General features: G+C 40.1%; 4 protein-coding genes across 4 annotated transcripts; 1 reads left to right on the top strand and 3 right to left on the bottom strand.

The window, feature by feature from the left end:
• The first annotated feature begins 340 nt into the window (after window positions 1-340).
• Window positions 341-9,340, top strand: tfe3b (transcription factor binding to IGHM enhancer 3b). Its single transcript, XM_085353812.1, has 9 exons — window positions 341-467; window positions 4,099-4,332; window positions 4,459-4,683; window positions 5,155-5,250; window positions 5,927-6,038; window positions 6,147-6,203; window positions 6,396-6,471; window positions 6,622-6,769; window positions 8,007-9,340. The coding sequence occupies exons 2-9, from the start codon at window positions 4,132-4,134 to the stop codon at window positions 8,463-8,465; spliced, it is 1,374 nt and encodes a 457-aa protein (XP_085209938.1). The 5' UTR covers window positions 341-467; window positions 4,099-4,131; the 3' UTR covers window positions 8,466-9,340.
• A 969-nt stretch (window positions 9,341-10,309) lies between these two features.
• LOC146631621 (uncharacterized) lies at window positions 10,310-11,322 on the bottom strand. The gene is made up of 4 exons (XM_085353811.1): window positions 11,187-11,322; window positions 10,999-11,108; window positions 10,688-10,883; window positions 10,310-10,584 (listed from the first exon to the last, which is right to left on the bottom strand). Exons 1-4 carry the CDS (start codon window positions 11,320-11,322, stop codon window positions 10,310-10,312), a joined length of 717 nt encoding a protein of 238 aa, XP_085209937.1.
• A 4,853-nt stretch (window positions 11,323-16,175) lies between these two features.
• On the bottom strand, window positions 16,176-17,570 carry LOC146631620 (uncharacterized). Its single transcript, XM_085353810.1, has one exon. The coding sequence runs from the start codon at window positions 17,568-17,570 to the stop codon at window positions 16,176-16,178; it is 1,395 nt and encodes a 464-aa protein (XP_085209936.1).
• A 4,223-nt stretch (window positions 17,571-21,793) lies between these two features.
• LOC146631619 (uncharacterized) lies at window positions 21,794-23,188 on the bottom strand. The gene has a single exon (XM_085353809.1). It carries the CDS (start codon window positions 23,186-23,188, stop codon window positions 21,794-21,796), a length of 1,395 nt encoding a protein of 464 aa, XP_085209935.1.
• Window positions 23,189-23,228: the final 40 nt, after the last annotated feature.

Below are 23,228 nucleotides of genomic sequence, written 5' to 3'. Positions count from 1 at the left end.
TTTGTTTGGTTTTTTTTTTTTTTTTTTGTTTTTTTACGTCGTCCCTGGTAGATTATATTCCTGTTCAGACACCGGGTATTATAAATATTGCGATTTGAATAGTTGTAATATTATTGATGTAATACTTATACTAAGAATTACTTCTTTACTTTTTTGAATAGCTAACCTCTGCGGCACTATTGGCAGACTAACATAGATTAAAATGTGTCACATTTATGAATTATAGCAGCACTTCAATACTATAAGAGGACACTTTATTCAAGATATCGTTTTGAAAATACAACTTTAAAATTAACAAGTTCCGGGTAAGTTGCGTAAGATGACGTAAGGCCGTCGGCCTGAGGTAAACAACGGTAGAGCGGAGGCTAGTGACTATCAAGTTAGTTTTCACGGATCTGAAGAAATGGCAAAGAAAGCGAAGGACTCAGTGGATGTGTGGCTGTAACTCCTCTTACACTAATCAGATAGTACGTATCTTTAATCTGAAAGAGGTATGTAGCTGTGTAGCGTTAGCTTGTCGCAATGAGGGCTAGCTAGCTCAGATTCAACTTCCTATTTTTACTTGGCCGTCGAGGGGTCGTACGAGTACTGAAATAGCACTGCCTTCAGCTAAAATAGCAACCTTCTAACAAGTGGACTATCACTGGATAGCTTCAAAGTAAATAGTATACGATGGAAATTCTAGCTTGAATTGCTTGTCCTCACATAACGTTGATCTGGGCCCGTTAGCAGCACTGAGCTGTCAAACGAACACCGCCAATTCATGACGATAGAACCTAGCTCGCCAAAAATAGAAATTACGAAAAATGTGTAAAGTAAACAGCAACCTCCCAACTGTCTGTCTAAATGGTTCCAGAGTTAACCCATTTAAATGATGTTGTTAAAACTGAATTGGATCTTTTATGTTGTCAGGGGGGAATCTCTGTTAAGAAGGTAGGCGACCACTATTTCAGTTTCAGTTTTCAGTTGTATTTGTCATATGCAAGTTAGCACAGGGTTAACATCGCAATGAAATGTATTTGACGAGCAGAAGACAGTCACTCAGCAGAATGGTACAGTAGAAAAAAATAAAATAAAATAATAAAAAATAAATAGAAAAATAGTAAGAGCAAAATATTAAAAAGATGTAGTAAAAGAAAAAGATTTTCAGTTAACTGACTAAATATATATATATATATAAATGTATGTACATACTAGTGATTAAATAAAGAAAATCTTAATGTGGGGGGCGGGCAGATGGGATATTGCACAGGAATGAGCAGCAGTACAAATTAAACAGTACAAAAGTACGCGTACGCCTGCCGTGCGGCGAGTAGGCGGGGTCTGTACTCAGTCTGCCTCGACCAAATTATCGACACACTTCAAGCAACAATACAATCTTAAACTAATCACTACGCTCGCAGAAAATAGACAAAGGATGATCACGGGTATTTTTTTCCCCATCTGTGGTGTTTTTATCTTGTCAGTGAGTAATGACACGCAGACAAGATAAAAACTGTCGAACTGTTACAGTTCAATGGCTTAAAGTGACACCAACTCCCTTTGGTGTTCGTCTGCCTAAAAGTGATTGTCTGCCAAAAACTGATTTCCAATGTTTCCGTGTATTTTTTTTATGTGTAATATCTTTACGTATGTTCGTAAATAGACTTCGGTGAACAGGGTTTACAAAGGGGTTATATATAGAATTAAAAAATTATCAGTTTTTCAAGTATCTTCACAACTCTGTGTTATTGTACTTACATTATAACCAATCCGGTCCTTTATCCCTACTTAAAATATTTTTACAGAACTATTGTAATATTTGCTGCCATTTCTGCTGTCTTCTTGGCCAACTTACTCTTACAAAAGACATTTTTAATGTTAATGAGATTGTTTTTAACTGCAAAAATAAAGATTATATAAAAGTCACTGCCAAAAACTGATTGTGGCTTCTACCTTGTTACACGAATGTTGTTTGTGGCTCAAGATGACTATATGTCATTTGACATCTGTTTCATATATTATAGCCCAACAAGTTACTTATAGCAGTTTAAATACGAGCAATAAATTTTTGGCAAATACCGGAAATCAGTTTTTGGCAGACAATCACTTTTTGGCACAACACCTGTATTTGCCAAAAAATGCCCGTATTTAAACTGCTGTAAATGACATGTTGGCCTATAATCTATGAAACATATGTTATATATATTTATGTTAATATATATGAGATATATTCTTAACTTTGAGCCACAAACAATATCCCCATCACCAGGTAGAAGCTGCAATCCAATCCGTTTTTGACAAAGTGATTTTTATATATAATTTATCTATCTAGCTAAACACTCTCACTGCCATTAAAAATATCTTTTTAAAGAGTGATCTGGGCCAGAGGGTATCAAAAAAGCAACAATATAACATAACATTTTTTAATTAAATTTTTTTTTTAGAATGACATTTTGTTAATTTTTGTCTGTTTTTGTTTTATACTTTGTCATCCCTGTTTGAAGCACTTTGTGATCTTTTATCTAGAAAGGTGCTATATAAATAGAACTTGACTTACTTAATATTTCTGCTAATTTTCATCAGAATAAGTGTCTGTTTCTGCAAACATATTTTAAGTGGCCAAATTCATAAAGTAACTTGCAAAAGAGGTAATTTCTTTTTTTATATATACACCCACTCCAACACTCATGTTTACAGTAATTTCACTAATATAAGCATAGACATCATGATCAATTGTGGGTTAACAACACTCTTGGGACACTCCCAATAGAGTTTAAAAATCTGGGACTTTCCACCAGTTGCTCTTGGAACTGAAGAAGCTTGTCGGATGAGAGGTGAAACATCAAGAAATTTAAAGAAGTCCAGTCACTTTTCTTTCAAAGCTCCTTACAAAGAAATGACACATAAAAAATGCATAGAAACATCGGAAATTTTTTGGCAGATGGTCACTTTTTGGCATAACGCCCAGCTGATGTTTTTCCTTTTCTGAGAAATCACTTCTCTTGTATGGAATTACTAAGGTTTCAGAATTTTCTGCAAAATATCTGTGTGAGTGTGGTGTAATAGAATATCAATCCATGTATGTTTAATTACATTTGTTTAAAAAATAATAATTCTGAAGTATTCAGATGTGCAAAAAAAAGGTGTATTAATCTATGTAAATATATATATAAGTGCCAACTTGGTCTAATACAAGGTGCTGGAGATGTAAACAGATACACATATTTGCAGATCTGCTGTGGCTGAAGTGCAACAAAGAAATGTAAGCAGCAGACCAGTTGGCCTTTTTAAGTTGTCTCCAGTTCTTGGGCCAAACTTTGTCTTTTCAGCCATTAATATTTATATATGCACTTATATGCACACACATACTTTAAATGCACTTCAACAGTTTTCTGTACACTTTTAAGCAGGCACTTGGAGAGCCCTTAACAAATGTACAAATCTTTGTGCAAAAATGGGCTGAGATACAGTTACACAATTCTTCACATTCGTAAATAATTCTGTTGCAATAGTAACCTTGTAATGCTCATTGGGACTGCTGAGAATGGTTGAAACAAGATCTATTTGAGTCTCCTGTGTCTCTGAGTAACAGATACAACTGTACCGGACATAACAGAGGGTATATATTAAAAAAAGGGGAAGTGAAAATGACAATAAAGAAGTCGGGGCTTGAAGAAGCTTTAAAGGCAGCAGATTAGAGAAACTAGATTTGTATAAGTACCATTGTAACTAAGTAACAGTCCCACTACTAATTCAAGATCTTAACGTATTTTAACGTATTTAAATGACTGATTGAAAACCAACAGCTTTCGGGGGTGTTGCAGTCTTACTAATGGTGTTGATTTGTTTGGCATTTTAAAGTAATTTGTTAACATTTTTAATGAAAACAGTTTTGTTAAGTTGTACAATTATGTATTGAATTCTACAGGTCATATCACAAACTTCTGATGGCTTTGGAACTTAATTACTCAGATTATTTCAAACCAAACTAAGCATTTTCTATGTAAATGTATTTTAGACCTGGCAGTGACATCTGGAATTCTCATCAGAATATTAAAGTGTAGGATTCTGATTTGTGGATTGAGTGGTGTAATAACATCGCATGCTGTCCTACAGGTCCATCCCTAGATCCCTGGATCCGTCTCAGCCATGTCGTCACGTGTGTTGCTGCGGCAGCAGCTGATGCGGGAACAAGCCCAGGAGCAGGAGAGACGCGAGGCTCTTGCTCAGCAACAACAGGCATCTGCCTCTCAGCTTCGGGCCACCAACTCGACTCCAGCTATCTCTGTCACTCTGCCACCTAATGCCGCCCGGCCCCCTCCAGCACAGGTGCCCGTGGAGGTGCTGAAAGTAAGAGCGACCTGTTTTGTTTTAAATTTTTAGCACTGTGTGTGTGTGTGTGTGTGTGTGTGTGTGTGTGTGTGTGTGTGTGTGTGTGTCAGTCCACCAGCCCCTAACAGCTGTTTGAATGATCAGGTGCAGACCCACTTGGAGAACCCCACCAAGTACCACATCCAGCAGGCACAGAGGCAGCAGGTGAAGCAGTACCTCTCCACCACTCTGGGAAACAAGGCGATTCCTCAGACCTTGTCTCTGTCCCCCGCCCCCCAGTCCAGTTCTGCCCCAGAAGTGGCCCCTACTGCCAGCAGCGCCCCTAATAGTCCTATGGCGCTGCTCAACATCGGCTCCAACAAGGAAGAAGTAAGGGGAATTCCAACATTGATACCAGTAGTTAAATTTCCTGTGTGCGAGTTTCATTTGATGATACAGCAGATTACATAACCTTTTCAGTAGTTTCCTTTTTGGAAACTTCCAGCGCATTTTTGTGGGGAAGTTGAATATCTGTTGCTTTCTTCTTGCTCAATTAGCTTGTGTTTGCTCTGTAACAATGTGCCTGAAGGTCCCACTGTGAGGGTGCATGCTCTTTGTTGTCATACTCTCGTTGGCCTTTCGTCACAATAAGATGTTAAATACTGCACCGGCAGAATAACCATGCCAGCACGTCTCACGCACGCATCACTGTCTTCCAAATGACGCCTCTTTAAAGCTCTCACATTGGGCTCAGATGTCTAGTGTTGCCACCTGGATTGTTTTTATACAGTGTAAATACATATTCATTACTATCACACCATTTACCTTCTGCCACGTTTGTCTCATTGTCTGTTTTTCTAGATTGACGATGTGATCGATGACATTATTAGCCTTGAATCCAGTTTTAATGACGACATCATTACGTTGATAGACTCAGGTCTTCAGCTGCCTAGCACGGTATGAAGAACTATGCATTTATTGTTCTCTCCTGAACTTCCTTTTTGAAGGTTCCTCTCCAGTTTAGAGCTTCTTCTTTAATAGTGCAGTAACAGAATAACGCAGACAGCTCCAAGTGAGTACGCTCTGTGAATGGGCGGTCTCTTTCATGTGTGGAATTCTGAAAGTTGTAAGAGCAAATATACACTTGTAGCACTCAGTTACCATTTGTCACAGAAGTGTTTCATGGGCAGGGTAAAGCTATCAGTGGATACAAGACATAGAGAAGTGAGACAAAGTCATAAAAAGTACACGGCCAGGTCAAGAAGTAATCTGCAGGGAAGAAACAGGTTTCCAAAATTTCACCGCAAAGCAAAAAATGAGGATTATGGTGATGATTTTGGAGGGCCAGAAAAAGAAGCTGACTGAGGTAAAAAGGCTTTTTCTGATTTTTGAATTGGCACTGGGTAGTCTTCATCTTTGATATGCAATAGAATATAAATGGTGGGGTTTTTCTTTGCTGTTATTATGTAGCAGCCATTTCTTTTTGATAGCATTTGTCTGATCCACAGAAACCTGCTTTGAGTCTATTTTGAACTCACAGAACCGATTGCTCTAAATGAAAGCAGCAGCATTTGCTTCAGAGTAGTCAGGTACTATTTAAGACCTATATTGGAACATGTTGTTTGTTGTGCAGCTCCCAGGAAACCTCTTGGATGTGTACCATAGCCCGGGAATGGCAGCGCCTACTCTTACTGTCAGCAACTCCTGCCCTGCTGATCTTCCAAAAATTAAAAGGGAAATTACTGGTATAGTAACTTCCTTTTATAAACACGTGTCCTGTTTCATTTATTTATTTGTTTTTTAATAAACAGTTTAGCTTTTCGTAACATGAACGCTAACATTTTGTCTGTCAGATGCAGATGCCAAAGCAATAATGAAAGAAAGGCAGAAGAAAGACAATCATAACCTCAGTAAGTCAAACCTTTGTTTGAGGTCATTTTTTTTAACTTCTTGTTTGAATATGATTACAATAAAAATATAGACCGCAATGCAGATTCAGAATCACAACATCCTATTTACTTATTCGTACACTTCTGCTTAATACCAGCTGATTGTTAGAGATAACCTCGTGTGCCTTTGCTTCCTCTCTTTGTTGGTTGCAGTTGAGAGGAGGCGTCGATTCAATATCAATGACCGCATAAAGGAGTTGGGCGCTTTGATACCGAAGTCATCAGACCCGTAAGTGGGATATTCATTTTCCACTGCTCACATGAAGTTACACTGTTTGAATTTTAATGCCTTGGGGCCACACATGCGGTGTATAAATCATGATCTTGTCCTCTGCTTCTGTTGTCTTTCCTGTCTTTACTGACATCGCAACAATGACAGAGAGATGCGCTGGAATAAAGGTACCATTCTCAAGGCTTCTGTAGACTACATCAGGAAATTGCAGAAGGAGCAGCAGAGAGCCAAGGATGTTGAGATGAGGCAGAAGAAGCTGGAGCAAGCCAACCACTCCTTAATGTTACGCATCCAGGTCGGTGTTCAGTTTTATTTATGTAGCGCTGTTTTACAGGAATGGTTATCTCAAAGTGTGTTTTGTTGTAAGATGAAGACATTAGTGAGAGAATCCTGACAATCGGATGAGGCTGTATGAGAAAGCTCCATTTTAACAGGAAGAAATCTCTAACAGAACCAGACTTGACAATGGGCAGACATCTGCCATGACCAGATTGCGGTCATGGCTTTGTTGGGTTGATGTGGTGGGTTTGCAGTGAGGTCATGATATGGCTTGATCTTCGAGGGCTTGCTAACTGTGGATTTTACAGCCATTAAAAACAAATATCTAGTATGGACATATATGCTCTCTTGAGTTCCATCTTCTGAAGGCTTTTCAGGGAGCTTTTAGAACAGCCTTATAATAAGTAATAGAATAGTGCATCTTAGAAGCTTATGTATGAACAAGTATTTCAACATCACTCCGAAAAAGGATGCCTCCGATTTACTCGGCAAAGAAAAGAAGGCTTTCTTAATTTTCTTGTTAAAGAAAACATTCTTGGTCAAAAATAATTGATTCTTCAGAGTGTTACAGGAGGCCAAGGTAGTGCCATCCAGACTAAGAATGCGTCTAAATAGGAATGGATCTGAATGGATGTGTCTGGGGAACAATGGTGCATATTCCTTGAAAGTCAAAGAAAATCAAAAGCCATTTGTCCACCTTTGCTGTTTAGGTGTAGACAGAAATGTAAGCAGGGCGTGAACTGCTTGTCTTCATAAATGTAGTGACTTCCACGTCCTTGGCCCTGCTCTGTTGTTGTCTTTTCACTCATATTTTTTCTAAACAAAGAAGGTCTTTGTCTTGCTGAAGAAATGTCAGTGTAACTGTCGTCACTACTGTAATACATACAGTAAGTCTGTGAAGTGTCTGCACTCATCCTGTTGGTTTACTCAGACATAAAATTTGCACAAAATACTGTAGGTGAAATCCACAAAATGTTATGTTTGCTTTATTTAGTTCTCATCTAGTTCTCAACTATTTATTTTTCTTCCTTATTGCAAATTTGGATCAACCAAAAATTCAGACTTGCTTTGTTCCATCTGTGTTTCATCTTGTTTAGACAGTTTTTTGGGTGTAAAGTTTAACACGTGGAATGAATTTTTCAATGCAAAAACATAAAAGGAGCTATGCAATATAGGAGTGCAATAGATTATGCAATAATGACATGAGTGATTTCTGGCCATCTGATTAGAAAACATGCTGTTCTTGTTTTCAGGAACTGGAAATGCAGGCACGGCTTCACGGCCTCTCAAACTCCAACAGCGTCTCTGCTCTGAGCTCCGACCCCTCTCTGCTCCAGCAGCAGTCCACAGTTCCACAGAGCAGCCAGTCTCTGGCTCCCAACACAGGAGGAGCCTCCAACCAGAACCTCCTCGGTCCGGCAGCCATTGGACAACCTTTGCCTGCCTCCTTCCTGTCCCCACCCTCCTCAGACTCTCCCGCCGGACTCACCATAAGTAGTCCGCTGGACCTGGGCAGCCTGAGCTTCGCTGAGCTCGATGACCCCCCAGCCTCCGCCCTCTACTCCGATATGGGTTTGGGAGACATACTTATGGATGACGGGTGCACTCTGTCTCCAGAGAGGATTGGCGAGCCACTGTTTTCTCCTTTGTCACCGGGTGCCTCTAAAACCAGCAGTCGCAGGAGCAGCCTTGAGATGGATGAGGACTTGTGATGATTTGCGTGTGGTCAGAGACTCCGTAGGGACAAGAATGTCAGGAAGTGCAGTTTATCCTTAAACAACTATAGCCTATTTATAGAACTGCACAACTGAACTTTAAAAAGTCAAATTTAACTATAATTATGAACAAAACTAACACCAGAAGACAGCAATTTTTTCTTTGTTTGTTTGTTTGTTTTTTGCTACACAAATTCATTATAATTGTTCCTGTTTGGAGCCAGTCAGACATCAGATGATTATGTCTGAGTTTCTGAATGCAATCTTAGTATAAAATGCAATATTGTACAATAGGGGCATGGACCTAGCATTAAGAAATGATACATTCTTAAATAGTTGTTAAGATTTCTTCAGAGATTTTAAGAGGGATATATGGTTTGCTTGAATTTATTATATGCATATTTGTAGGGAAGAAAGCTGTGAGGTTTCTTTTTCGTGACAGGACATGTTTGGCACAACTAACTTGTCAAGAAATGCCAATATATAGCATATATTTCATGTGTGTGTGTTTTTGTTTTTTGTTTTTCTTCAGACTGACTGGAATCAGGGTTTGTTAAAAGCAGTTGCATACTCATGCGTGTTGGGTTGTATCACCAGCAACTACAGAAGGGATCTCTGTAAAAAAGTGAATTGGCACATTGTGTAGCAGTTACAGCACATTGTAAATAAGAGTCTTTTATTTTGAGCAAGTTCTTTGCACCTTATTTTATGGCAGTCTATGCATTTTAAGAAAGCTTGTGTCTGTTTTTATTACTACTACATACAGCGGACAACTAAGGCCCAGGTCGCATGTATTTGTAATAAAACCTTAAAGGCCGTGAAAAAACTTCACATGCTGCTGCAGCTAGTTAGCCAAAGCAGGATTTCTTCCAGAGTAGCTACAAATTGCAAATCAGCATATATATATATATATATATATATATATATATATATATATAATTTTTTTTTTTTTTTCTTTAAAGTCAGTGGGAATGCAGAACAATTTTCTCCTTTTACAAAAGTACTGTAGTTCATTACAATTTTTTTTATACCTGATCATTTGATAAGTAGTTTCTGCAGACTAATGTGTGTTGTCAGTTTGTCTCCATTAACTTTGGTAATCACTGAGTAATTTTTTTAACCAGTTAGCATGTTCTAATAAATATGTGGGGTGTTTTTTGTTTGTTTGTTTTTTTGGATGATGAAAAGTGATATAATCTAATAATGGATTCCTGCTCATTGTAGTCTGAATTCAGTTGGCTCAGACCTTTTTTTAAACCAACCACTAGTCTCACTTCTGTTATAACAATGTATGATGTTTTGTTGAATGAAACCTCAAGGCAATTATTATTCCATTAAATAGTCACAAACGTTAGAAAGGGTTTATTTTCATCACATGCTTACCGAACCTTGTGTACAGTTAATGAATGTGTGTTTGAGTATTTTTTTGTTTTTTCTAACACTGATGGTGCTGTTTTTAGTTAAAACAGCCAAAAATATATTTAGATCATAGCTTTGAGTGGCATTGATTGGTGGTTACAATAATTTTTTAAGCTCTCCACTGATCGTTCAGAGCGTTGGAGGTACCTTTCAGCTTAAAGCAGCTCCACTCCATCACTCAGCGTTTCTCATCGTGTTCCCGTAAATCACGGAGTAGAACTTGTGTACTTATTCAGCTTTTACTCTTCTCCACAATATTAACCCTGTCTTAACCAGGCATATACACAGTGACTCATACTCACACCGACTGTTAACTACAAAGCAACATGTCTTGTCCCTGCAATTTGGCTTTGAGATTTTTAACAAATAAATGATTGCCATCGGTTCGTGTGTGGATGTGCTTTATTTTCTGGCAGCGGGCGTCAGTGGTAAAGCATCTGAGAGATTTCCATAGCGAGGTCCAGGCATTCTGTAGCCTGGAGGCACAAGTCGCACAGCGGACAGTCGCTCTGGAAGCAGCGAGAAACACCCAGACACCCGCAGAGGTTGCAGTGGTGCATCACCCCCAGGAGAGGCTCGCAGTCGTAGAAGGACGAGCACAGCCACCAGGCGCACCCGTTAAACCCCCTCAGCGTGGACAGGATGCAGTCCAGTGGGTGGCAGAAGAGGCAGGCCATGAGGATTGCAGCACAAAGGTCTCGCATAGAAGAGAAGGGTTAGTGAGGAAAGATGCAGAGAGAAAACAGATATGTGGGAACAATAAGTTGAAATAGGATTTCACTAAAGTTTATTGTCCTTACCCTCTGCGCCTGGGTCGGTGTGAGCAGAAGTGGTTTTAAGGCTTTCTTGGCTCTTGCCCTTTGGTTTGGGTGGATGGTTCAATTCATGGACTGTGCTGGCCTCCAGAGAGGACGGCAGCAAGGCGCTGCGAGGTTTTGGCTGCTCCTTTTCCACAGATTGTGGACTGCAGATAGATACTGCTCTGGTCACTCCTGACTTCGGTATATTTTGCATGTTACATTTTTTGGGAGCTTCTGTGTGAGACAGAGGAAATTCTTGTGAAAACATTTTTTCAGAGGATAAAATTACAAACAAAGAACTCACAGGTCACCGTACCTACTGTTCTATGGGGGAAGACATTCGTAGAGAGGTCCACTGAAGATAATTCGGTGTCCTCAGTGGAGATCTGCTCTGAAAAACTATTGACTTCAATCAAAGATTCTGGAGGCACAGAAACAAGGAGGAATCGGGTTACTAAGCATGTGTGTTTTCATTATTATCTGTTTCATGTGAGCATACCTGTAAGGTCTGCAGTGGAATCACGTGTAACGGGCAACTTTGAGATAGCAGGTAGTGGATCGTGGAGCTCTGCTTTGTCAGCATTTCTATTGTACGTTTTTTCAGTCGTATCTGCAGATTTGAGCATGTCATCCATCGTTGCAATCACTTGAATATGTCATCTGCCTCTGTCTTTGTAAAATATGGAAAACAATGTTTAAATGACATATTTAATTAAAGATTAGCGGTGATTATTATGTTTAGATCATTTCTCCTCTTAAACTGGAATAGATGACTTTGTAATGCTGTAATGAAAAGCCATTGCCATCATTCTGTGCCACTACCAGAGAGCCAGAGTCTCTAGCTGAGGTTTTGTAGCTGTCAGTAATGAGTGGACATCTTGGGAAGTTAATCTATTATTTATCTCCATTTTAGATACATTCATAATGTAGATGAAAGCTAGTACACTCATATCCTGACAGCAATATGACGAAGTGAGATCTTGAGTTTGCACTCATTAAAAATTAATTTCTTGAAGTAGTGCTTACCATCTTTGACATTTTTCACACAGAACATTTTATCCACATTTCTGCTTTTTGATGAAATTTATGACAGAGACAATCTACAAGGTAAGGTAAGGGCACGCGAGAATAAGTAAAAAGCAATGTGTCAAAAGTAACATATTTAGATTGGTATATTTAATACATTTGAAGATTATTAGTCACAAGCCATAAATACTTGAACACTGTGCTTTGGAAATATGTCAGCATCTACAAAGTCTGTCAAGTTTATTTCTCCTTATTAGCTTCATAGGAAACAAGGCATACTTACATTTCACAGCATTTTGTAGAGGACAATCCAACACGCAGCCTTAATCACATCTCTCAGTGGTGGAGGTGTAACTGCTGCCATCGTCGTGCACAATCTCTCTCACTCTCTGTCTCTCTCCATCTCTCTCTCTTTCCCTCTCTGTGAGTGTGTTTGCGTTAGGTGAGTGGGGGAGACACACCGAAAATGTAATATATTTGCTTATGTAAATAACCTTTTACGTCCTACCTAATATTAGTGGTACTTTTATACTACTGTAGTGCCTACATTTACTATAAATAAGCAAATCTTAACAAGAAATTGTGAAGCCATATTATTGTATCAGCCTATCAGTGACTAAATGGTGTGTCAACCAATGACTGAATACATATATATCTCAAAAGAAAGAACAAAAACTCAAAGTTTAACACTTGATAGGAAAAGACAGACTGCTGGGACATGGTATCATTAGCAGGGATTGTGTTAGGGGATGCAAACAAGGAAAAGAAGCTGAAGTATGCCAAGTTAATCAGGTACTGGACTGAAAGTCAGGGGCAAAAGGTTTGATGGAGTGATGACTCCAAATTTAGTCTAAATCATCATCATCGTATGCAGAGGAGGTCAGGAGAGCTGTCTACAGACGTACCGGGAGTGCAGAATTATTAGGCAAATGAGTATTTTGTCCACATCATCCTCTTCATGCATGTTGTCTTACTCCAAGCTGTATAGGCTCGAAAGCCTACTACCAATTAAGCATATTAGGTGATGTGCATCTCTGTAATGAGAAGGGGTGTGGTCTAATGACATCAACACCCTATATCAGGTGTGCATAATTATTAGGCAACGTCCTTTCCTTTGGCAAAATGGGTCAAAAGAAGGACTTGACAGGCTCAGAAAAGTCAAAAATAGTGAGATATCTTGCAGAGGGATGCAGCAGTCTCAAAATTGCAAAGCTTCTGAAGCGTGATCATCGACCAATCAAGCGTTTCATTCAAAATAGTCACCAGGGTCGCAAGAAGCGTGTGGAAAAACCAAGGCGCCAAATAACTGCCCATGAACTGAGAAAAGTCAAGCGTGCAGCTGCCAAGATGCCACTTGCCACCAGTTTGGCCATATTTCAGAGCTGCAACATCACTGGAGTGCCCAAAAGCACAAGGTGTGCAATACTCAGAGACATGGCCAAGGTAAGAAAGGCTGAAAGACGACCACCACTGAACAAGACACACAAGCTGAAACGTCAAGACTGGGCCAAGAAATATCTCAAGACTGGTTTTTCTAAGGTTTTATGGACTGATGAAATGAGAGTGAGTCTTGATGGGCCAGATGGATGGGCCCGTGGCTGGATTGGTAAAGGGCAGAGAGCTCCAGTCCCACTCAGACGCCAGCAAGGTGGAGGTGGAGTACTGGTTTGGGCTGGTATCATCAAAGATGAGCTTGTGGGGCCTTTTCGGGTTGAGGATGGAGTCAAGCTCAACTCCCAGTCCTACTGCCAGTTTCTGGAAGACACCTTCTTCAAGCAGTGGTACAGGAAGAAGTCTGCATCCTTCAAGAAAAACATGATTTTCATGCAGGACAATGCTCCATCACACGCGTCCAAGTACTCCACAGCGTGGCTGGCAAGAAAGGGTATAAAAGAAGAAAAACTAATGACATGGCCTCCTTGTTCACCTGATCTGAACCCCATTGAGAACCTGTGGTCCATCATCAAATGTGAGATTTACAAGGAGGGAAAACAGTACACCTCTCTGAACAGTGTCTGGGAGGCTGTGGTTGCTGCTGCACGCAATGTTGATGGTGAACAGATGAAAACACTGACAGAATCCATGGATGGCAGGCTTTTGAGTGTCCTTGCAAAGAAAGGTGGCTATATTGGTCGCTGATTTGTTTCTGTTTTGTTTTTGAATGTCAGAAATGTATATTTGTGAATGTGGAGATGTTATATTGGTTTCACTGGTAAAAATAAATAATTGAAATGGGTATATATTTGTTTTTTGTTAAGTTGCCTAATAATTATGCACAGTAATAGTCACCTGCACACACAGATATCCCCCTAAAATAGCTGAAACTAAAAACAAACTAAAAACTACTTCCAAAAACATTCAGCTTTGATATTAATGAGTTTTTTGGGTTCATTGAGAACATGGTTGTTGTTCAATAATAAAATTATTCCTCAAAAATACAACTTGCCTAATAATTCTGCACTCCCTGTATGTAAAACATAGCGGATGCTCAAACCAGCTGTCAAGCATGCTGGTTTAAGGGTCATTGTTACACCCCGGCCTAGGCAACCGGCGTGCAACGTATGAAAATAAGAAAAAAAACACACGAGAAACAAACTAAAGCTCTCCACCAAAATCCCAAAACGAAGGTGTCTCAAACGAAAATATTAACAAACCCATTCACAGCTATTTACAACAGACTATTTATTTACATCAAAACTCCAAACTATTTACAACACGGGGGAGATCGCGACCATGACCAACTGACACACAGGGCTTAAATACATAGAAGGAGCAATCAGGGAATGGACCACAGGAGGGAAACACAGCTGGGGCAAATTAGACCTGACGAGACAAGGAAACGTAAACTGAACACACTAAGATAACAACAGACCTTCAAAGTAAAACAGGAAACACATGACAGTCACGCAAAAACAAAACACTGACAACACCGAAACGTAACAGTCATGATTTGAGCTCGTTCTGCAGCCACAAGAGATTGTCAGCTGCAAGGTGACAATCTCCTCTGCATGACAAAGTTTTCTAGACTCAAATGTGAGGCCGTTTGTCCGACAGCTAAAGCTTCTCCTAAATTAGGCCATGCACAAGGATAATGACCCCAAGTACAGCAGGAAATCTGCAGCATGGAAGCCCAGACCTCAACCTGACTGAAATGCTGTGTATAAAGGAATGCTTACAATGCTTGAATTGAAGCAGCAGACTTGCGGCTGCTAACTAGTAGTTAGCAGAACCAGTAGTTACTAACTACTGGTTCTGTAAACTACTCAAACATAGAATGATTTGTGGATTGTGGTTATCCTATTATGGTGATCTGAAATGTAAAACTAAATGTGATTCAGAAAGTTTTCCTGTGTATATATTACTTTGCATCCAGTGGTTAATATATACTAAAGAGTATATATTTTCATTATAGTCAACAAAAATTTAGATACATTGAAACCTCTTGTTTATTTTGTGCCATGTACTGTCACATATGCTAAGCCTAATTCCACAATGATTGCCTGAGCCTATTCTTGTTAAATGATGAAAAACTCAAAGGCACGTTTGGGCAGTGGATCTGTGTGAAATCAGCAGCTTGCAAAACGAAATCAAAATGTGTGCTATTGATTCTAAAAATAGAAATCACAATAAAGTTCAACATTTACTAAAACCGCCATTCAGTCATCTGAGAGTCTTTACTCATGAAATTATAACGGTTAGATGAATGTATATGCAGTGATTTACTGATCAATGATAAAAGGGGAGATTTATGCAATAACGAAGACTGTCATGAAAAGTATTTGGCATCTGATCTCCTGTAACCTGCGGAGCTAAGCTGTTTTACCAGCTCTGCTCTCTGATTTTTCTTTTTTCTTTTATGAAAAAACACAAGTTGTCAAAGTTATTTGTTTGCAAATGTATTTCAGAAATATCGACATACTTTTTTTAATCAGCAGAAACTTTATGTCAGTAGTGCAAAAACCTGCACTGATCTGACCTCATTTCTTCCTCATCCTGATTCCTGACCTGGGAAGGGAGAGAAATATTTGTTTTTGTTTGTCTTCTTGTTTTATTTAATTCCTTGTGGGATTTGGATCCAACACGTAAAGTATGCATATTATGCACACACACAAACACACATGCAGCTATTACCCATTTCTTGTATTCTTGAATAAAGACATTGATTTGACACATTTAATTAGTGACCAATTGTTTTTATTGTTCAATTATTAAGAAAAAAGAAAAGGTGGGGGTGGGTGGGTGGGATGGAAAGTAAAGGGAGAGAGGAGAGAAAACCCCAACAATCCCCTCTGAGCAAGCACGAGGCGACAGTGGATAGGAAAAACTCCCTTTAAAGGAAGAAACCTATGACAGAACCAGGCTCTAGAGGGGGCAGTCAACTGTCGGGACTGGTTGGGGGGTGATTGTGAAAAGAGGGGAGGGAGATGGGAGAGGTGTTAGTAGTTAAGGGGAGGGGGGGGAATTAAGCTGGAGCAGAGGTGGGGGAAGAAGAGGCGACATTGGCAGTACTGAAAGAAGGAGTGTTCCTCCTCCAGAAGAAGCAGAAGCGTTTTTTCTTTTTCTTCAGCTGCTCTTCCACGAGCACCTTTTTCTCGAGGATGAGGATTTTCAGCTCCTCGATTGTTTCGGTGTTTTGCTTCTGCAGCTTGTTGCATTTTTTCTCCACTTCTTCTATTTCAGCTTGTTTTTCTTCCAACCTTTCTTTCAGCACTTTAGATGTTGCCTCCTGTTTCTCAAACTCCTGGAGAAGAAGTTTTTCTTCTCTCTGCTTACTGACCAGCTGTTCTCTCTCTTGAAGCAGGTCTTGATATTTGTGCAGTGTCTCTTCGAACTTTACCTGCAGCATCCTGTTGTTTCCCTCCATGAGCTGGAGTTGGCACTCCATGTCTCCCTGCTTTCTGTCCAGCTGCTCTTTCTCTTGAAGGATTTCTTTATTCTGTCGCAGAGCTTCATCAAGCTTTCCTTGCAAGCTTTCATTTTGTTGCTTGATGCTCTGAAGATTGGAATCCATTTCTTTTTGTTTGATTTCTTGTTCCCTTTTCTCTTGGAGAAGCTTCTCATTTGCTTGCTCTGTGCGATCAAGCCTTTTTTTGTCTACACTGTACATTAGCTCCATGTCTCGGAGCTTGGAGTGCAGCCCTCTCTTCTTCGTGCTGTCTTGCATCTTCTCTTGGAGGAGTTTTCTATTTTGCCGCAGAGCTTGATCAAGCTTTCCTTGCAAGCTTTCAATGTGTTGCTTGATGCTCTGAAGCTTGGAATGCATTTCTTTCTCTTTTAACTCCTTTTGCCTTTTCTCTTTGAGAAGCTTTTCATTTTCTTGCAGTGTGCGATCAAGCCTTTTTTTGTCTACACTGTACATTAGCTCCATTTCTTGGAGATTGCTGTGCAGCCCTCTCTTCTTGATGCCATCTTGTTTCTTCTCTTGGACAAGTTTTTTATTTTGTTGCAGGGCTTCATCAAGCTTTCCTTGGAGCTCCTGGTTCTTTTTGTCCATGTCATGGAGATCTTGTTGTTTCTCCTCAATAATAGCTTCCTTTTCTTGAAGCTGGTATGACAACTTTTTTAGTTCAGCGCTCTTTCGCTCATTTTCCTCCATCAAGAACTTAATCTTCTCTGTGTTTCTGAGCGCTTCATCCTCCATTTCTTCCAAACGCTTTTCCTCTAGTTCCACTTGGTCACACCAAGGAAGAGAGGAAAGGGAAGAGTCTAGTGGCTCATCCCAGGGAAGAGCGTATGGGTCAACTTCTTGTCCCTTTGGATTTGTTTGAGACATGTTGGGTCTGGATACAGTTACAACTGCAAAGGATCCAAATATTTCAAAAGGCTTTTCTGGCGAACGGTTCAATGCTGCACACATCAAGGCTGCGAGAAACGGACTAAAAGTCGTTGCTCTTCACCCCTATTTATAGGTTTTAAGGGTCAACGGATCAAAGGAAAGAATGGTGGTAAGATTCTACGTGTGTGACGTCATAATTCTGTAAGGCAATGAGGTTGTCACGTGATATTTTTGGAGGAGGGCATTTTTCAACTTGGACAAATTATCAATAAAGTTTCAATCTCTGTTATTTTCCCCAAAAAACGTGTTGTCGCAATCATGTTTTCTACTGTAATATGTGCCAACAGATGGCGCAGTTTAAAGTTGGCTGTTACTCTGCCCAGTCTGCTACCATAGAAGAAGAATGTAGACCAATAGTACTTTGACGATGTCCGCTGATCGTTTCCGTGTAAATCTTAGCATTGCTTTAGCCGTCAAGCTAAAGGTTTAGCTTCATACTGCCATATTTTCAGAGTAACAAAATATTTAAACGGTCTCAGATCATGGTGAGTATTTGAAAAAATGTTTATTTAATATGAAGCCTGTGATGTGGAAAGGTTAGCAAGCGTAATTTTGCCTATTGTGTTATACACGGGTGCTTACATCCGAGTAGTGTTGATCTTTTCTAAGGTCCATGGGTTTATCCAACGAGCAGCTAAGTCACCGTTATAGCTGTAATTTTGTGTGCAACGTCTTAATGCAAAAAACAAACAAAAACACAATGCGTTTTTAAGCTCTCTCTGCGTTCACTGCCTCTGCAAGTGTCAAACTTCCTCGCTTTAGCTGATGCTAACCAACATTAGCGCTTACGGTTCGTATATAAACACAACTGTCAGCCCTTCACTTTTGGTGCCGACAACATTTTGAGCATTTTCTACAGTTTGTGAAATGGTCGCCATTGGCATTACATGCCAGTAGTGTTCGCTAATTGACTTTACCGGGGATTATATTTATTACAACGTTACTGCGTGGAAGTGATCATAGTGTATGCTTATGAACGTGAGTGGTAGGTGTTATTAGTGCGACTTTACCCTTAATTAGTTTTCCCACCGGAAGTAGAGTTGTTTATGCGACGTGATGGCTAGAGCAGTCCCAAACAATCGATTGCGTTTCTTAACAGACCAATTCTCTCCAAACTTTTAGGGTAAGCTAGACTCGAGATATGGTTGCAATAATACGAACAAGAGCGCAACAGCATATTGACAATGGCGAGAACTTTAATATTTACATTGTGTTAGTGCACCCATCGCTCCGCATCCTTAACGCTACATTGATGTCGAGAGTCTCTGACACAGCTGTGCTCTGCAGCACAGACACCCTGCTTATCTGTGATTCGGCCAGACTGGTGTTGAACTCCAAAGACATGCGCGGGGTTAGGTTAGTTGCTGTTGGTGTGAGTGGTTGTCTGAGTCTCTCTAATAACCCTCCAACAGACTGGCGACCTGTCCAGGGTGTACTTTTGCCCTATGACAGCTGGAATACAACCTGAATAAAATAAGTAGGAGAAAATGAATGATGTTTATGAAGTGTAGTTAATGTAGTCAGACAATAAGTTACCGAGCAACAGGCCACAAGTCTTGGTGCAGAATCATACTAAGATTTAAAAAATAAAATGTTGGCACTGGTGTTTGAAACAGTATACTGTCAGTAAGACTGGAGCAACTGCACACATCTGGAAACTAATAACTAGAGTAGTTAGTAACATTTTGTTACTGCATCCATTTAGCCAGGTATAATTAGCATGTCTACATACATGTCATTTCTAATGTGGTCCTATGTGGTATGTTGTAGGACAGTGAAGTGTCTGACACTGACCATGTACCAGTGCCTGAGAACACTGGTATGGAGGGGGAGAACGCACCTCTTTACTGTATTTGTCGGAAACCAGACATCAACTGCTTCATGATGTAAGTATATATCAGTTTTATATTTGCAGTACGTGCAGTAGGGGTGGGCGCTAGCTTCAGCAATGTTATCAGAGTTTGTTTGTTTTTAAATGAAGATCTTCTATTTCGAGAAAACTACCAATAAGGATATATGCACAGATATAGAAAACAATACTGTAACATTTTATTGATGCTTGCAGTTTGGAGGCAGCAGTATTTGCAAGTGTAACTAAATTCCAGGCATTTTCCATCCTTCTTTTCCTATCAGCTTTTTTCTAGTTGTCAGTGTGAACCAAGGTGTCAGCAGCAGCATTATAGTGCAAAAGTAGTGACCCAGCATAGATCAAATGTAAGCACAAAAGTAGCCAAGGTAGTGTTTTTCCTGGAAATTTTAAGTGAAAGGATAAAGTAACTGCTTACCACTTTAGTTTAACAATGATTAATGAAATGTAACCGTGTAACTCATCAGCAGTCTGCACAGTATGGTCACATATTAAAACTGAAGAATATGTTGTACTTGTTGTAGTGTTTCATCATGGGTCCAGTTTTTACCCAGGTGCTTAAAGCCCTTCTTTACCCTCATGTAACACCAACAGTAATTTCCAACCACTATTTCCTGTTCCTGTCAGTCAAACAAACAGACGACAAACATCTTCTATAAACAGGAATAATGTCATTTTATCGGATTAGAAAACATCTAATCTAGCGTTGATATTACACTGCTGTTTAGTGTCTGGCTGATCTCAGTGTCACCAAAATATCTGCCCTACATGTCAAACAATGAGAGAACTTGAAACAGTAACATCACCTAGCAGCTTATTTTAATTAGTGCTAACGTTTTGTTTGCTGGCTAACATTGCTATTATTATAGTCACAGTTAATTGACTTTGAATAGCTTTATTTCAAAAGTAATTTTACAATTTCACAGCCATTTAGCTGTGTTAACTGTACATGCTGTAGGTCATAAGGCGTGCATGGATCATTTTTATAATCAGCCTCTTATCTTTTGTCCACCACAGGCTTTGCCATGATAAATTGGTCAGTTGACAACCAGGAGCCATACACCTTAACCTCAGAGGCCAGGACATCCAGGGGCAGTGTGAACACGCACTTGCTTAAATGGGACGCAAGACGGACTATAGAGGGCCACCCGCTTGCCAGACAACCAAGTGCTGTCCCTGTCCACGGCCAGTGTGAGAAGGACTCTCACTAAAGTCAACCCACACAAAGCTGCTGGACCAGACAATATACCTGGACGCGTGCTCGGAGCCCGTGCTGACCAGCTGACTGATGTCCTAGCGGGCATCTTTAACATCTCCCTGAGTCAAGCTGTTGTGCCACAGTGCTTTAAAACCACCACCATCATACCTGTCCCCAGACCTTCCCAAAGCCTAATTCCACAATGATTGCCTGAGCCTATTCTTGTTAAATGATGAAAAACTCAAAGGCACGTTTGGGCAGTGGATCTGTGTGAAATCAGCAGCTTGCAAAACGAAATCAAAATGTGTGCAATTGATTCTAAAAATAGAAATCACAATAAAGTTCAACATTTACTAAAACCGCCATTCAGTCATCTGAGAGTCTTTACTCATGAAATTATAACGGTTAGATGAATGTATATGCAGTGATTTACTGATCAATGATAAAAGGGGAGATTTATGCAATAACGAAGACTGTCATGAAAAGTATTTGGCATCTGATCTCCTGTAACCTGCGGAGCTAAGCTGTTTTACCAGCTCTGCACTCTGATTTTTCTTTTTTCTTTTATGAAAAAACACAAGTTGTCAAAGTTATTTGTTTGCAAATGTATTTCAGAAATATCGACATACTTTTTTTAATCAGCAGAAACTTTATGTCAGTAGTGCAAAAACCTGCACTGATCTGACCTCATTTCTTCCTCATCCTGATTCCTGACCTGGGAAGGGAGAGAAATATTTGTTTTTGTTTGTCTTCTTGTTTTATTTAATTCCTTGTGGGATTTGGATCCAACACGTAAAGTATGCATATTATGCACACACACAAACACACATGCAGCTATTACCCATTTCTTGTATTCTTGAATAAAGACATTGATTTGACACATTTAATTAGCGGCCAATTGTTTTTATTGTTCAATTATTAAGAAAAAAGAAAAGGTGGGGGTGGGTGGGTGGGATGGAAAGTAAAGGGAGAGAGGAGAGAAAACCCCAACAATCCCCTCTGAGCAAGCACTAGGCGACAGTGGATAGGAAAAACTCCCTTTAAAGGAAGAAACCTATGACAGAACCAGGCTCTAGAGGGGGCAGTCAACTGTCGGGACTGGTTGGGGGGTGATTGTGAAAAGAGGGGAGGGAGATGGGAGAGGTGTTAGTAGTTAAGGGGAGGGGGGGGGGGGGGGAATTAAGCTGGAGCAGAGGTGGGGGAAGAAGAGGTGACATTGGCAGTACTGAAAGAAGGAGTGTTCTTCCTCCAGAAGAAGCAGAAGCGTTTTTTCTTTTTCTTCAGCTGCTCTTCCACGAGCACCTTTTTCTCGAGGATGAGGATTTTCAGCTCCTCGATTGTTTCTGTGTTTTGCTTCTGCAGCTTGTTGCATTTTTTCTCCACTTCTTCTATTACGGCTTGTTTTTCTTCCAACCTTTCTTTCAGCACTTTAGATGTTGCCTCCTGTTTCTCAAACTCCTGGAGAAGAAGTTTTTCTTCTCTCTGCTTATTGACCAGCTGTTCTCTCTCTTGAAGCAGGTCTTGATATTTGTGCAGTGTCTCTTCGAACTTTACCTGCAGCATCCTGTCGTTTCCCTCCATGAGCTGGAGTTGGCACTCCATGTCTCCCTGCTTTCTGTCCAGCTGCTCTTTCTCTTGAAGGATTTCTTTATTCTGTCGCAGAGCTTCATCAAGCTTTCCTTGCAAGCTTTCATTTTGTTGCTTGATGCTCTGCAGATTGGAATCCATTTCTTTTTGTTTGATTTCTTGTTCCCTTTTCTCTTGGAGAAGCTTCTCATTTGCTTGCTCTGTGCGATCAAGCCTTTTTTTGTCTACACTGTACATTAGCTCCATGTCTCGGAGCTTGGAGTGCAGCCCTCTCTTCTTCGTGCTGTCTTGCATCTTCTCTTGGAGGAGTTTTCTATTTTGTCGCAGAGCTTGATCAAGCTTTCCTTGCAAGCTTTCAATGTGTTGCTTGATGCTCTGAAGCTTGGAATGCATTTCTTTCTCTTTTAACTCCTTTTGCCTTTTCTCTTTGAGAAGCTTTTCATTTTCTTGCAGTGTGCGATCAAGCCTTTTTTTGTCTACACTGTACATTAGCTCCATTTCTTGGAGATTGCTGTGCAGCCCTCTCTTCTTGATGCCATCTTGTTTCTTCTCTTGGACAAGTTTTTTATTTTGTTGCAGGGCTTCATCAAGCTTTCCTTGGAGCTCCTGGTTCTTTTTGTCCATGTCATGGAGATCTTGTTGTTTCTCCTCAATAATAGCTTCCTTTTCTTGAAGCTGGTATGACAACTTTTTTAGTTCAGCGCTCTTTCGCTCATTTTCCTCCATCAAGAACTTAATCTTCTCTGTGTTTCTGAGCGCTTCATCCTCCATTTCTTCCAAACGCTTTTCCTCTAGTTCCACTTGGTCACACCAAGGAAGAGAGGAAAGGGAAGAGTCTAGTGGCTCATCCCAGGGAAGAGCGTATGGGTCAACTTCTTGTCCCTTTGGATTTGTTTGAGACATGTTGGGTCTGGATACAGTTACAACTGCAAAGGATCCAAATATTTCAAAAGGCTTTTCTGGCGAACGGTTCAATGCTGCACACATCAAGGCTGCGAGAAACGGACTAAAAGTCGTTGCTCTTCAC

The sequence above is a fragment of the Diplotaxodon limnothrissa genome, linkage group LG5 (assembly GCF_057381915.1).
Source record: "Diplotaxodon limnothrissa isolate DT_005_m linkage group LG5, D_limnothrissa_male_GT1.1, whole genome shotgun sequence".
NCBI classification, from domain to species: Eukaryota; Metazoa; Chordata; class Actinopteri; order Cichliformes; family Cichlidae; genus Diplotaxodon; species Diplotaxodon limnothrissa.
This window is presented reverse-complemented; position numbering and strand designations above follow the sequence as displayed.